This window comes from Dipodomys ordii, unplaced genomic scaffold, assembly GCF_000151885.1.
Source record: "Dipodomys ordii isolate 6190 unplaced genomic scaffold, Dord_2.0 Scaffold43, whole genome shotgun sequence".
In the NCBI taxonomy this organism is placed as follows: Eukaryota; Metazoa; Chordata; class Mammalia; order Rodentia; family Heteromyidae; genus Dipodomys; species Dipodomys ordii.
In genome coordinates, this window is record NW_012267259.1 from 13,438,154 (window position 1) to 13,453,655 (window position 15,502).

Genomic DNA, 15,502 nt, shown 5'->3' on the forward strand with positions numbered 1-15,502 from the left:
AGATCATTGCTTGTGAGAGGAGATGCTCCGGGGAGGAACGGAACACAACTAGAGCAATAGAGTGGGTAGGAATACTGCACCCTGTAATTCCAAAGTCTGAGATTCAAGAATTTTAGGCTATTGCGTGACCTTTGGAATGCTGACATCATAATATTCTTGTGTTAAACTTTAGAGCAACAATGCTTACTATAGAAGAATTTCACTAGAAGACTTTAAAGCTCTTTCAATTTCACACGTATTTACACTCAGTAAATATTAGCTGCTACCATTAGCCATTGCTGTTATTACAGAATAAAAGAGAGAGAAACAACATGGGAAACAGGGGGTAAAGGTTGAGGTTGAAAAGGCAATGAAAAAGGACATTTTTTATCATCAGCAATGGCTTTTCTTTCTCTACTGGGTCGAACATGCACAGAAATTTGGCATTATTTTACTGTTATTAGAACTGTCCATTTCACATGGTATTGCAAATCCAGGGTCAAGCAGTTCAATGAATAATAATTTTTTCATATCTAATATATTACCATGTGTGCTCACTAAGGTTTATTTTTTAAATCATCAGTGGTGCAAAAAATGGTTTAGTTAGTATTTTTTTTTCCTTCACAGCAAAAGAGTTTAAGCAAATGGAAACAGCATTTGTAATTGCAATGAACTCACCCCAAATCACAGCCTCCGGCAACGTTTTTCCGTGTTAGTACTTTTCTGTAGCACTCTCTACCAGGAAATCATTATCCTCATCACACTGCTGCAAGGAGTTTTGAGTAGTTTGAATCGAAATGGAATAATACATCTGAACCATGTATCTATAATGTGACAGAGTGGCATATAGAGAGAATAGACAGCGTTGTAAATCTCCAACAATGAAAGAGCCAAATGGGCTTCCTGAGTGTGTATAAATTTGTTAGTGATCCTAATTGGAATTGTGCACAAGATATCAGATAAATTACAAGAACGATTCATAGCATGCCCTTTTAAGTAAGTGTACTTCTCCTGAGAATTGTATGTTTGGGCTGCATATTATATTGACACAGGCTTTCAAAATACTTTGTGTATGTTCTTGACATAGATTTTTAAATCATAAGCCAATTTCTTCTGTACAAGGATTTTAAACAAATTGCATATTGGTATACATAAGCAAACACAAATTCTCATCTCCAAATGCTCAGAAATAAATCTTTTATGATCTTCCTCTCATAAAACCATTTGTAAGACATTGGGAATTAGGGAAGGAGAATCTTAGAAAATTAGAACTTTGTGGTTCTGAGGGGGAATGTTCTGCACATATTCTAAAATATTCCTGATTTTGCTGTTATGTTAAAATTCCAAACATTCGATATTTTTTATTTTTAATGAAGTCAAGCGCACACATCAAAAACTCACCCCTCCCCAGTGTTTCATGCAGTCCTTACTCTACTTGGTACATTTTTTGCTGACTCTACATTTATTGACTAGATGGATACTTATGATTCACCGGTGTTTGTGTTCTGGATAGTCTTCGATGGTCTAGCATTAAAAAACATCAGGTATTGCATGCTGTCCCTTGATGCTCATTTTATGCCTTGTTGCATGAGACAGACAGGAGCTGATTTCAATACTACTATGGTTCTCTCGAGTGATTGGGACCAGGACACTGCGTGTGTGGATTAACGGACCAAAGAATAGAGTTCTAATATTTGTTAAACATTTCATAAAAAAGAGATCAAGTGTCCTACAATGAAATCAAAGTGGCTGATAAGGAATCAGAGAGCCAATTACCTTTTCGGTCTGTGACAGATCATCATCACCTTGAAGACTACATGCCATTGTGAAGACTCAGTCATAATCCAGCCAGAGGATTATTTATCCTCCCACCTGCTGTTCCTGTTCCTTCGTACTGTGGAGGGACCGTGTTGCTCAGAAAACCTATTTGCAAAGACAGAAAACCTCAAACTATTCTCTCCAAGGGAAATTAGAGAAGTCTTTCCTTGTGAGGAGGCCCTGTGTCAACCTAATAATTCAGCATTGTGATCGTTTCTGCCAGTGTCAGTCTTCTGTGCCAGTCATACCTCCCATCACGATTTCCCCAATTGCCTGGGAAAGCTCATTAGATTGCTTAGATATGTTTAGATCATCGGATGCTGGGATCCAAATTATTAGAATGTAGGAAAACAAGAGCGTGAAGGTGGTATAGTGGCAGAAATGGAGGCTCAGAAGGCTCCAGAGAGATCTTGGATTTTGGATTCATTTCTCTCTCTCTCTCTCTCTCTCTTTGTGTGTGTGTGTGTGTGTGTGTGTGTGTGTGTTTTGCCTGTCTGTCCTGAGGCTTGAACTCAGGGCCTAGGCACTATCCCTTACTTGCTTTGTGTTCAAGGTTAGTGCTCTACCTCTTGATCCACAGCACCACTTGTGGCTTTTTTCTGAGTAGTTTATTGGAGATAAGTCTGAGTCTCATGGACTTTTCTGTCTTAGCTTACGTTGCACCACGATGCTCAGATCTCAGCCTCCTGAGTAGCTAGGCGCCCAGCTTCACTATGTTATTTGTTTGGAGGATATAGTACTTTTTGTGTCTCCATAAAGTCAACTGAGTCAGAGTAGATTCCTATGTATCCTACAACCTGCTTTATTTTTTGATGAAATAATTACATATCCCGCTGAAAATCCTGTCATGTGAAACAGGTTAATATACTTTTTATTTAGGAAATATTACTGTGTTAGAATCATGGTTCTTAAAAATATTTTGAAATATGCTTTTCAAAATTTGAATGTGTTCAGCAAATGATAGCCCCAATTTTTCATCCGTCTTCTTTTTTACCTTATCCATAATCGTTAAGTCTGTTTTGTCTTTGAAAGTAATATCAGTGAAATGGAAAAAAAGTATTTTCTTCCCATAGCTTCTCTTTTGCTTTCTTTATGTTAGGCCCATGATGCTTACTTTGGGTATAACATAGTTTGACCCAGAAATGTTTGACAAAGGAAATACAACCTGACCTGTAGAGAAACATTCTGGTTGGATTATTGTGCTTTGGCCTCTGTGCATCATGCTACCTGAGTGACCATAAGATGCTCACCATGGGGTGCAGAACTGAGGAGGAAGGTATGCAGGTGGGGCCCCTGCATTCACTGAGCTAAGGCAAGTTTGCTTCTTGCATGCTTCAGGAGGAAAACCCCACTGTAAACCTGACCTTCCCCTCATTCTGTGGACGGTTTCATCCAGTGTGTGAACTTTCTATACAACAGAACATTTGGGAGCATGCAAAATTTAGAAGACATCAGGTGTCTATTGAAAGACAAGCAGGCACTCTGTGGGGGTTTTGACTTGCATGAGTCTTGCCACAATACGGTGTCTCTTGCAGCTGTTGTTTCTCATCCACCATCTCTCACCGGGTTCTGTAAATGTTACTGTCAGGTGCTGTCCTCAGAAGGAGAAGGCATGGAGTGTGTGAGCACAGATGTGCACAGGTGTCTGCCACTTATAAGTGATTGTGTGGGACTGTGTATGCAGTCAGGATCCCAGGAAGCTCACTTTGAGACAAGGCTTTGCCTGTGACATTGGCATGTATGTTATTGAAATAAACACCCATAATTGAGAAAAAGAGACATAGGAAGGAGTTAGGCAGGCCAGCGTATGACATGCAGAACCCATGAGGAGCAAAGGCCCTCAGACCCTTCCATTTACTGAGATCTTTCTAATAAGCATAATTATTGCTTGGTCCAGTCGGCCTACTTTCCTCTTGGGCTTGTTCCTTTTGCGTTTGCCAACTCTGTGTTTTCTCTAGCGTTGGGTCTGCACATATCTTTTCTCTCATACTGACATCTGCCAGGTTGCTTTGGACACATGTTACCTTTCTATTAGAATCAACAAGATACTTTCCTGAGTAGTTCAATGTTTTCCCAGATATAGATTCTAAAATTACATTTCCATTATGTTCACCTTGACTATTTCAGTTTTCTAATAACTGAGACAGTAAAATGCAGGCAACTTTTAAACAGTTATTGTAAACACACTGTTCTGTTTTCCTATGACGTGAGTATGAATGTTCTCTAAAAGGATAAGGTGTGAACTATCTGTGCAAGTCTTAAAAATGATTTTGCATATTCATTTCTCCACACCTGCTGCTCCATTGGATTGAATGTCTTCTCTAACATTAGGGCAGGAAAATAGCATTAGAGGTTTGCTGCAGACAAGTGTTCAAAAAAGTCTTCAAAGAAGGGCTTGATCCATTGGTCCAATAATTCCAAGTGATCTGAGAAAAAGGGTCAAGTTTTTTCTTGTTGTTGAAGTGTTTTGGCATGTTTATTTGATTTTTAATAACAGAGAACACACTGTATTTTGACGTCCAAATAATTTTATAAAATGCAATGGAAGTGAATTGCTTAAATTAAAAACAATCGATCTCCATTATTTCCATTGTGACATTTGGGCTCAGAAGCCTGGATTCGGTGAAATTACTGCAACAGTTGCTAAGCTGCTTGGCTCTTTAACTGTATTTGCAAAACTGGACCTCGTCCTCAGTCAACAATTTCAGTGGGCACTGCTCCACCTTCACAAAGTATGTTGTGTCATCTAGCAGGCCTTTATTAAAAACAAAGCCATCCACTCTCTGAGCAAGAATGGGTAGCATTTCCAGGGTCTTTGACTTTACAGCTTCTGGCTCATTGGTGGTGCTCGCAGCTAAGTGATCAGATTGCTGTCCTACCTGTAAGTCAGCAGGAGAGCATGTGGACTGTTGACAATTGGAATAACAATGAGGCCCTATTTAGTCCTCAGGACAGGACCTTGACCCTATGTTGATTTCTCAGGGATGTGAAAGTGTTAGATCTGAATTAGTGGTAGCAGTTAAAGATAGTGTAAGATCAGTGCTGTGGAGTTTTCTGCAGGATGCATGGGAGAGGACAGAGAGGGTGAGATCCTCTGAGATGTTGTCTCTGATCTGTGGTTTAAATAGAGCTGTGGCTATGAATGCGTAGCTCATAGTTACCACGTGATAGGCACAGATGCACACACTTGCTGAACAAAAGCAAAATGTCTTTCTTTAAGGAACATGGTAATCGGCGGTGGCAATATATGAAAGCTTGTAAATTTGAATAAAAGTTTCATTTTAAAAATTTCTTCCAGAGAAGAAATTTTCTTTAACCTTCAAGCCCAAGTGTGCATGTGCAAGATATGAATAAACTGAGATCTAAGAATAAATAAGACATTACAGATAGAGGCGCGAAGAGATCCAGTATCATACCCACGGCTCTTTCTTCCTGACCTTGTGGTGGTGGCATTCCACTCAAAAAATAAGTGAGGACTCCGCATTGAATGTTTATCACAGCTGAAAGATTTTGAGAATAAAAAACTGAGTTATCCTGTCCTTTATTTGTTGTTGGTTAAATAAAGAAATGAGATATGCTTACCAAGTTGAATATTACCTATGCATTTCCTAAATTATACCTTTTTATTACTCTATGTATAGTAATTAATACCTAAACCTCTTAAACCAAACATCTTAATCAAAGATGCTTCACAAGAAAATTGTGTTCCATTATCCTAGACCACAATGATAATTATAAATTAGGAACACTTCAACCAGAAAGAAATGACTCAGACATTTGTTTTCCTTTGCAATATTTCTTCAGCAGCTTGATAATTACAAGTTATCTAGTGGCATGTGGAAAATATTTATTAGAAGACATAATGAAAAAAGAGATTTTTGTATGTAACGTGTATATTTAAGCAGTTTCATTTGTGTTTACCCTCTATGTTTATGACTTTAACCTTGTAATAATCTGAATTATACCCTCTACATTTATGATTTAAATCTTGCAATAATATGGAATATGCTCTTAAACTTTAAAAGTCAGGAATCTATAAAAAGTAAATTAACATTAGGGTGTGCATTGTGATTATCCTTTTGTATGTAAATCACGCTCAGGTTGATAAACACACTTTACAGATGACTACATCTATTTTTGTTTTCTTTTTATAATGCAGAGGGGCATTGCTGTGCGTGTTCACAGTGTACAGTGAACAATTCACTTGTTCCTCTGCAGCTCCTTCCTCCCTTCCCCATGCCCCACATTTTCAAAAAGTCTTTTGTTAGTTTTGTTATACTTGAGTACTCTTAACCCTCAGTAACCTTTCCTTTCCAGTCCCCTTACGATGGGCCCCCCTCACAGTCTTATTTTTACACTTTTGTTGTCTACAATGGTGACATCACATCATCTTCATCATTGCCATCATTATCGATCATTTTGGGCCTGCTTATACAAATGAACAAGAGCAAGAGGCATTCAACCTTTTGAGCTTGAATTAAATCAACATGATGATCTCCAGTTCCATTAATTTTCTTGCACATGACTGTGATTTCATTTTTTTCAATGACTGAGTAATATTTCATGGGGGCATGTGACTGTTTGTAGGGGAATATTTTCTTTATCTGCTCATCAGTTGTTGGGTACCGTGTCCAATTCCAAGCTTTGGCTATTGTGGGTAAAATTGGAATAAATGTAAGTATACAGATAGCTGAGTTGGATATTGATTTGCACTCCAAGGAATATATTCTTTCCTTTGGTTTTAATTAATTGTTGTGCATTTGTTCCATTGGTTTTTATGCTTGAACTCAGAGCCCCACCCTCTTTGCTTGGTTGCTTTCTATTGGAAAGTGCTCAACCACTTGACCCACGCATCCAAATTGGCATTTTGCTGTTTAATTGAAGATGGAGTTTTGTTGGCTTTTGTGTAGTTTGCAAAATCAAAGTCACTTTGATATTCATCCTACTTCTAAGACAGAGTGATAAAATAATGACTTTCTGTTTGGGTGCCAGTAGCTCACAAATGTAATCTTGTCTACTCATGAAGTGGAGATCTGAGGATTTGTGGTTCAAAGCCAGGCTAGGCAGGAAAATCTGTGAGATTCTTATCTCTAATTAACCACCAGAAAACTAGAAATGAGGCTACGGCTCCTAGTGGTAGAGAGCTAAACTTAAGCAGAAAAGCTCAGGGACCAGGCCCCGAGTTCAAGCACCATGACCAAACAAAAAAGAGAAACAAAACAAAACAACCAAAAGCATGGCTTTCTGAGTTTACAGAATACTGTGTGTCCCTCTCTAATGATTTTTCTACCTTATGAGTAAGGAGATTCAACTAAGAATTCTGTATCAAATATTGTGCATATTTGGGGAAAATACTTTAATATAATGCAGATATTTACTTCGGATACATAACACAGGCTTTGAAAGTCAACTGATGAAAGTGAATTTTATGTCATGATTAATGAATTGTCAGGGGTTTTGAATTAATATTTAGACTATTCTCAGGATCACACTTTAAAAGGATGTTTGGATGTGAAATAGACATATCATCTTTTTTTTGCCCATTTTTTATTGTGAAAATACCATACAGAGAGGTTACAATTACATGGGCAAGATAATGAGTATATTTCTTATCAAGCATTGTTGCCTCTTCCTTTGTTTCCCCTTACTATCCCTTTCCAACAACCCCCTTGCCCTGCCCCAAAGTTGTAAAGTTCGTTTTCGACATAATGTCTTGTACATCTCATTGTTGCATGGGTCCACCTGTATCCCTCTTTGTTTTTTCCCTTCCCCTCCACAAATTATACCAACATCAAATACAGTGAAAACAGGGATTATACTGTGGGGGAGGGACATGCAAAGCAACAAAGAAATATCTTATAAATATCTGAAATATACCTGGATCTCAAAAAATTAAATCCCCCCAACAACAAATCCTCAAAGAAACAACTGCCCAATAAATAAGTGGGCTAAAGACTTACAGAGAAACTTCTCTGAAGAGAAAAGAAGGATGGCCGACACATGAAGAAATGCTCAACCTTTCTAGCCATAAAAGAAATGCAAATCAAAACAACATTGAGATACTACCTCACCCCAGTTAGAATGGCTATAATCAAGAATTCTAATAACAACAGATGCTGGAGGGGATGTGGACAGAAGGGAACCTTACTGCATTTTTGGTAGCAGTGTAAACTTATTCAACCACTTTGGAAAGTAGTATGGAGGTTCCTCAAAAGACTCCACATAGAGCTCTCTGATGACCCAGCAATCCCACTTGTGGGCATTTACCCAAATGATCACAAACAAGACCACACTAAAGCTACCAGCACAACTATGTTTGTTGCCGCATTATTTACCATAGCTAAGATATGGAACCAACCCAGATGCCCCTCAGTAGATGAATGGATCAAGAAAATGTGGTATATATACACAATGGAATTCTATGCTTCCATCAGAAGGAATGACATTGGCCCATTTGTTAGGAAATGGAAAGACTTGGAAAAAATTATATTAAGTGAAGTAAGCCAAGCCCAAAGAAACATAGGTCCCATGGTTTCCCTTATTTTCAATAACTAGTATATGTCTGAGACAAACAGAAAAGGTCAAATAAGCTGATGTTAGGTGAAATGAACCCCAAGATAAGGACTCAAATGGATTTTCTTTCTTGCTATTGTTTCTAACATATTTATAAGACATATCATTGAAAGTTCCATTCTTCCTTAAATAGAGTACAGGAAGTTTGTATTTGATTTGTGTTATTTGTTTATTCCTTTATCACTATTGCAGGAGCATAAAGGTAGTTTTCCTGTGCTTGGGTTTCCATTTTGGGGACAAACAATTCTGTTTATAACATCTAGGTATTTACAAAGCTCTGTGTGTGTGTGTGTGTGTAGCTACACAGACATGTGAAATGAAGAACGTCATTAGCTATTTCTAAATTGCAGCACTTTTGTTCTTCAGAGGATTCATTTTCAACAGGGAAACAGCAGTTTTTTCATTAGCAGTATGGATTTCCTACACCAACAAAGATAAGTATAACTCACATAGTCCCAGATTTTGAACTTCTGAAAGTGTCTGATAATTCTCAATCCATCTTACCACCCTAAAGATGGTTATTGCTTTTAGCCACAGATGCTTACAATAACCTTGCAAGGACACAGAGTTTAGGTTCCAAGTAATTTTCTGCTTGTGAATTTTTGGCAGTGATTGCCAGACTATTGATGGTACCAGGTGGAAGAAAAAAAAACTGTCAGTGATAGGACAGATTGCAAACTGCAAGAATCTTGAAAGAGTATTATAAAGTATGTATGTATATACACATACATATGTATGTATGCGTATGTGTATATGTATGTGTGTATTCAAAGAAGGCAAGTAGTAGAATAAATTCCTCTGAATGGAGAATCAAATAGCATGATTGTTTCTTTAATCTCTTAAACTGTCAATAATGGAAAAAAATAAAAACCTCTAATACCACCACAACAGAATATATCAGAAAATAAAGTATCAGAGATCAGGAGTTCAGTCATGGCTTGATATGTACTTTATACTGAAAAGAAGTGTACAGCATTTTTTACATCCATACCACAAGGACTTTGTACCACAACACTACCAAAACAGAAATCAGTGGATGAGATTAGTTAAATGCATCTTAAGTCTGGGATCTACATTTCTGACTCCTGCATGTGTTTGAAATAGAGAGAAGCTGTGATTAAAACCACACCCCATGCTTCCCAACCATCCCAAAGGTTATCTGCATGACCCAACATCCCATGCTTCCCAACCATCCCAATGGTCATCTGCATAACCCCACATCCCATGCTCTGCATGACCCCACATCCCATGCTTCCCCACCATCCCAATGGTCATCTGCATGACCCCACACCCCATGCTTCCCAACCATCCCAATGGTCATCTGCATGACCCCACATCCCATGCTTCCCAACCATCCCAATGGTCATCTGCATGACCCCCTGCAGTTTTACACTTGTCATCCGGGTCTGTGGCCTCCTTGGCACAGAAGCTGCTCTATCAAGACAGAGATGAAGGCAGCAGTGGAAGAGTGGTATTGAAAACAGAGTTGAGGGTCAGTGAGTGGTTGCTTAAAAACAGCTGATTGATGTCTATTATCTACATTTGTCTCTTGAATCAAGTGTTTTGATTTATGATGCTGGACATGGTGCAGCTTTTTATGAGGTAGTGGCAAGGAAAGACTGTTCTGGAATGTTCTAGAGAACATTGATAGATAGCACGAAGAAGCACTGAGCTAGCTGTGGGGTGTGAGAATGTGGAGGTTGGTTCCCAGCATCCTTCCGCTGTCCACCTTTGCAGTGACTCTTAAAGTCTTTGCTCACACAAGCCAGTGGCTTCTACCACAGCAGCAGGATCTCACTGCAGGGCGTGTGGATGTGTGCATAGGAGTTGCACCCCAGTAGGACAAGTCTTCAAACCTTGGTGCTGCTGAAGAGCCAGTCATGGAGTGATTCAGGCAGAACACTTAGTACTTCCTCTACCCCATTTTTTTCATCTACTGATAGGATTCATGAATGCACCTGAAAATTAAGTGAGATAGAGCAAACATTAAATAAATCAGGAATTTCTCCATAATTCAACCCCTAATATTCACAAATTCTAAATTCCTAAATGAAGAGACATACATGTGTTTGTAAGCCTGAGAGTGAGTCGAGAAAATAAGGACAAAGACCATGTTGCCGACTCCACGTTCACCTTCATGTGCGCGGTAGGCGCAAGCCACCAGTGATCCACTGCATTATGGTATGCTGAAGTCACTCACAAGGTGTGCCTGAATACAAAGCTCTGTTAGTGCACAGGGCGAATCTCTTACACAGACCCATGGGCAAAATTCTATACCCTCCAGGGCCTACAGAAAAAGATGAGGACGTTCTGTGCATAGTCTTTCATAGGGGTTTTCTCTTTTTAATACTTTCAGTACCTTGTCTTTTGAAAAAGCAAATATACCTCTGTAGGGCAGTGAAAAGCCTGGCAATTTGGTAAAATGAGTTTTTACATTCACCTTAACCAAAGTCCAGAAGGATGGCATTTATAGAGGATGAAAGATTGTTGGAAATGATGGATTGACTAGCATGTTTCCTGGGTTATGTAGTTCAGGAAAATGTGTAATTATTTCTGAGTTCCCCATGGCTCCTCTGTTGAACATAATGTTCTGACATGCAGCAGGGAGAGTTCCACATAGGAAATGCAAATCTGCAGGTGCCCGCCCCGCTGTGGAGGCCAGGTTAATCATGCAAATCTAATGCGATTCTTGGTATTTCAAGAAAGGGTTTAGTTGAAGTCCCATGCTCATACTGATTTGAAATTCCTACTTTTGACAGCAGTGTTGTCTCATCTTTTTAGCCTCAAAATTTAAAATACAGAACAGAACGGAAGAGACAGGATTAAAGAGTGGACATCCATCCACTTTGGTTAACCATAGGAGTGTAAGTGGGTTTGTAGGGGCAGAAGGATGCAAGGGACTTCAAGAAGGTGAGAATTGCTGGGCCCTGGGGCCTCGTACCTATAACCCTAACGACTCCAGAGGCTGAGATCTGAGCTTCACCATCCAAAGACAGCCCAGGCATGACAACAAAAGGCCAAAAGCAAAAGGCTCCGAAGTTGAAGTGTCAGAATTGAGGGGGAAAGCTGGGGATACAGCCCGATGTCTGAGTTCAAGCCCAAGTAATAGCTCAAAATAAACAAACAAACAAGAAGGTGGATAATTAATGGTAAATCAAGAATTACAAGAAAACACGATTTGCAAATGGTCTGTTAAAAAAAAAACCCATAGAATGGAATAAAAATTAAGTAGTTATGCATGTTTACGGGACATTGGCTTAGTTCAAAGTAGATGGCTGAATCTGGCAATAGTAGAACAAATCAAAAGCCACAACACCAATTTTCTAACTTTGGGGAGAACATAAAATTCCTCTGGGAATAAGGCGGTTTACCAGAAGCAATGGAATCATTTGTCCTCCAGGGCATGATGACACATTGTAATAGCCTTTCTCATCCGGTTGCCTGACCTAAGAGTTATTTTACACATGGACACATAGCCGACCCTCTTGTAAGTTGGTCTCTTCTGCCTACATTTCTCACCAGCTGCACTCTGATGTGGATAAAGGAGATGGTTCCATCAAATACATCTTGTCAGGAGAAGGGGCCGGCTCGGTGTTCATTATTGATGAGAACACGGGTGACATCCATGCTACCAAGAGGCTGGACCGCGAGGAGCAGGCCTACTACACACTGCGGGCGCAGGCACTGGACAGGCTCACCAACAAACCCGTGGAGCCCGAGTCTGAGTTTGTCATCAAAATTCAAGATATCAACGACAATGAACCCAAGTTTTTGGATGGTCCCTACACTGCGGGAGTTCCGGAGATGTCTCCTGTGGGTAAGTCAAAAGTGTGCTGCGGTAGCTAATCTTAGATGGTTGGTAGATGGCCAGTGATCCTGAGAAAAGTCACAGGAGCCCAGGGCTGTCATGAGGGCAGTGAGCAAGAACAAAGCCATGGCAGCATGATGGTCGCCTGAACTCACACTCAATACGTTACTCTATTGACATGGTACATCAGGAAATCTGGTGTCCAGGTTTAAGGACTTTAAGAAGTTAAGTGTGAGTTCTGTTTTCTATGTAATGTTTGTTTTCTCCTTAGACATATTGTTATAATGACGCCTAAGATATAACGCCCAGTCCTGGTAGACACAGCCTGGTGATGGTCTCTCCTTCAGCTTTGGACATCAGGATAAGGATTTACTCAACTTTGTTTCCCACCCTCTCCAAAGCACACACAGGCGGACAATGGCTTGTCAGGCTATTTGCTTACCGGTGTCTCAGCTCACAAATATCCAGCGTACATGTGTTATCCTTCTGTTATTTTTTTCCCAAGTGAAAATCCAATAGTGAATTGTGTATAATAATGGCAAACCCATACTCGATTTGGAATATGTAAGAGAATAAAGAAGGCTGTTTTACTCAAAGCTTTTTTGAGTAGAAAAAAATACTAGAAAAATACTAGAAAAAATAGCAAGTAATGTGCTTTTCATGTATACTTTATCCCATACAATATAAAGTCTTATGTTTAAAATGTAGATTTTCAGGTACTGTTAGAGTGGTTTACAGCCAATATGTACTTTAAAAGTGATGTTTTATAAAACAACAGAAGAGATAAGAATGGAAGCTAATTAATTTGTATATTTGTTTTGTTTCACTGTATTGATGGAACAAAGTTTACTTAAAATATGAAGAGAAAATTTCTCATAGCACATAGGAATTCTAGCCAATATGATTTAATTTGTTTAAAATAAAGGTGGTTTCATTTGTTCAATTGTCCAATAACATTTTCTACATGAAGAGTAGAATTCTAAGATATATGTCTTTAAATGGGTGAGAATTTGTGTGTCACACATATACATACAAACGTGCATGAAGTAGTTAATATATTTAGAAATATATTATATTATATATTATATTTAGATTAAGCCTTTAAAGAATCCATGAATGAATGTGTTTTTTGCCATCAGACAGTGAGTACTGTATTCATATAATTATATGTGTATAAATATATAATCTAAACAAATATTATTTGATACTTAATAGATTTCCACTCAAAATGGAAGTAAAAATAGTAGATCTGAGTTAATGCTGTCCATATTCAATGAGCAGAAATATGTAACATACAATACAGGAAAACCACTAGGTATTCCCCTTTTAGTTTGTCGTATTTTTCTCCTTTGGGAAGGTATGGTTCATAGTTTTAAGTAAAATAATGACTAAGGAGATGGAGAGCCTTTTTTATCCTGCTAAAATTCTTTGCTCGATGAATGAAATACCAGTTTCTGTCTGATTCTGTTTAAACTACAAAAAGATGGTTTTCTGAACGACTTTTGTGTTCAGCCTGCTATTTTAACATGGCAGGTTCCTTCAGGAGAGCAATGAAAATCTGTTACCTGACATTGGTGACAGACGCCTATTCCTAGAATTTCAGTTCCTTTTTTCTTTTGGTCGGTCATGGTGCTTGAACTCTGGGTCTGAGTGCTGCCCCCAGCTCTTCAGCTCACAGCTAGGGGTGTACCACTTGAGCCACAGCACTGCTTCCATTTCAGCTCCTTTAAGTATTAATTTTGTCCCCCATAATATAAGCATTAATAAATCGTGGTGAGTGGAATATTTATATTACCCCCTATGTCAAGTGCTCTAGTATTGTTTATTTCTTTGAAGTCATCTTAAGTAAAAAACAAAAACAAAGAACATCAAGAACCACATTTCAGATATATGGAATGAAGATAAAATTAATTTAGAATATAGCCCAAATGTAGCATTGGCTGTAGTTTGGCAGTTCTGAATTACTGGATTTGGAAGGCGTTCATTGACAAAGCTGTGGATTGTTGTCTAGGGACTTCAGTGGTCCAGGTGACAGCCACAGATGCAGATGACCCAACCTATGGCAACAGTGCCCGAGTGGTCTACAGCATTCTCCAGGGCCAGCCCTACTTCTCAGTGGAGCCAAAGACAGGTAATGTGCAAAGGAGGATGCCCCTTATACTTGTCTCATACTTTGGCTTAGAAATAGAATCAGTTGACAACAGATACCGTATTATCTTTAGTATGTGTCTCTGATCATGTCGACTTCTTTCAGTTTTTGTTTATTTTTAGTGTATTCATATACAGAATTATAGGAGGTAAAAATTTAAACACTGGCAGAAGTCTCTCTACTACAGGATAGAATAGAATGTCAGTTCAATTTATAAGATGATGGGTTTGTTATTTTCAGAAAAAAAGCTCACCAAAACGATGATGTTGATCTAGTAAAAGAAAACAATTATGTTTTAATCAGTTTGAAAGAAATGTTTATTAGCTAAAAACCTGAGTAGAATATGCATATCATGTGGTTCATTTGGTTTGCTTTTGCTTTTAACCTGAAACTGTTTACACATTATTTAATCATATTGTGAAACATTATTGTTTTTATTACTGATAACACATTCAGCTTTTCTGGTTCTTCCTGTGCAGAATAGGTAGGTGTTTGAAAATATCTTGGAGTATGTGCTGCTAATATTTTCTCACTGAAAATACAAAACATTTCTAGCTGAATATAATTCTGTCTTTATCAGAGAACAGATTTCTTTTGAGTACACACATATGTGATTATGAATATTTCGTAGTACCTGAGATCTTAACTGAATAATGGCTTGGGTTTGTTTTCTATATTTATCAAAAAAGGTAACATCAATTTGTTCTCAGATCATTGCAGGGATAAATATTTCCAGTGCCTTTTGAACTCAACAGATGTTGGGTTGCATAAATACAGAAGTATGTAGCTCATTCGTTCGGAGTTTCAGAGTTTGCAATGATTTTTTTTTGGTGGGGAGGGTGGTTCTCGAACTGGTGTTAGACTCGAGGGACTTGGGTACTTTCCCTGAGCTTTTATTTTTCTCCCAAAGCTGGAGCTGTACCAATGAGCCACAGTGCCACTTCTGGATTTATGATAGTTGTTTGGAGATAAGAGTCTCACAGAATTTTCTGCCCACACTGCCTTTGAGCCCAAATCCTCAGATCTCAGCCTCCTGACTAGCTAGGTTTACAGATGTAAGCCACTGAAGCCAGACTTTGCAATGAAGATATTACATCAAGGTAAAGATCTTAGAAAGCACCTGGAGAATCTAGAGAAGCAAAGTCACACTGGAAGAGAAGTAAATGAAAGTTCTT

At 38.6% G+C, this 15,502-nt stretch overlaps 1 protein-coding gene across 1 annotated transcript in view; it reads left to right on the plus strand.

Moving 5' to 3' along the window:
• The window catches only part of Cdh7 (cadherin 7, type 2), a 105,136-nt gene that overhangs the window by 38,874 nt on the left and 50,760 nt on the right, over positions 1–15,502 (plus strand). The window contains exons 3-4 of the mRNA XM_013018904.1: positions 11,893–12,187; positions 14,190–14,309. Of these exons, the coding sequence (XP_012874358.1) occupies positions 11,893–12,187; positions 14,190–14,309 (415 nt within the window). The remainder of the gene's footprint in view (positions 1–11,892; positions 12,188–14,189; positions 14,310–15,502) is intronic.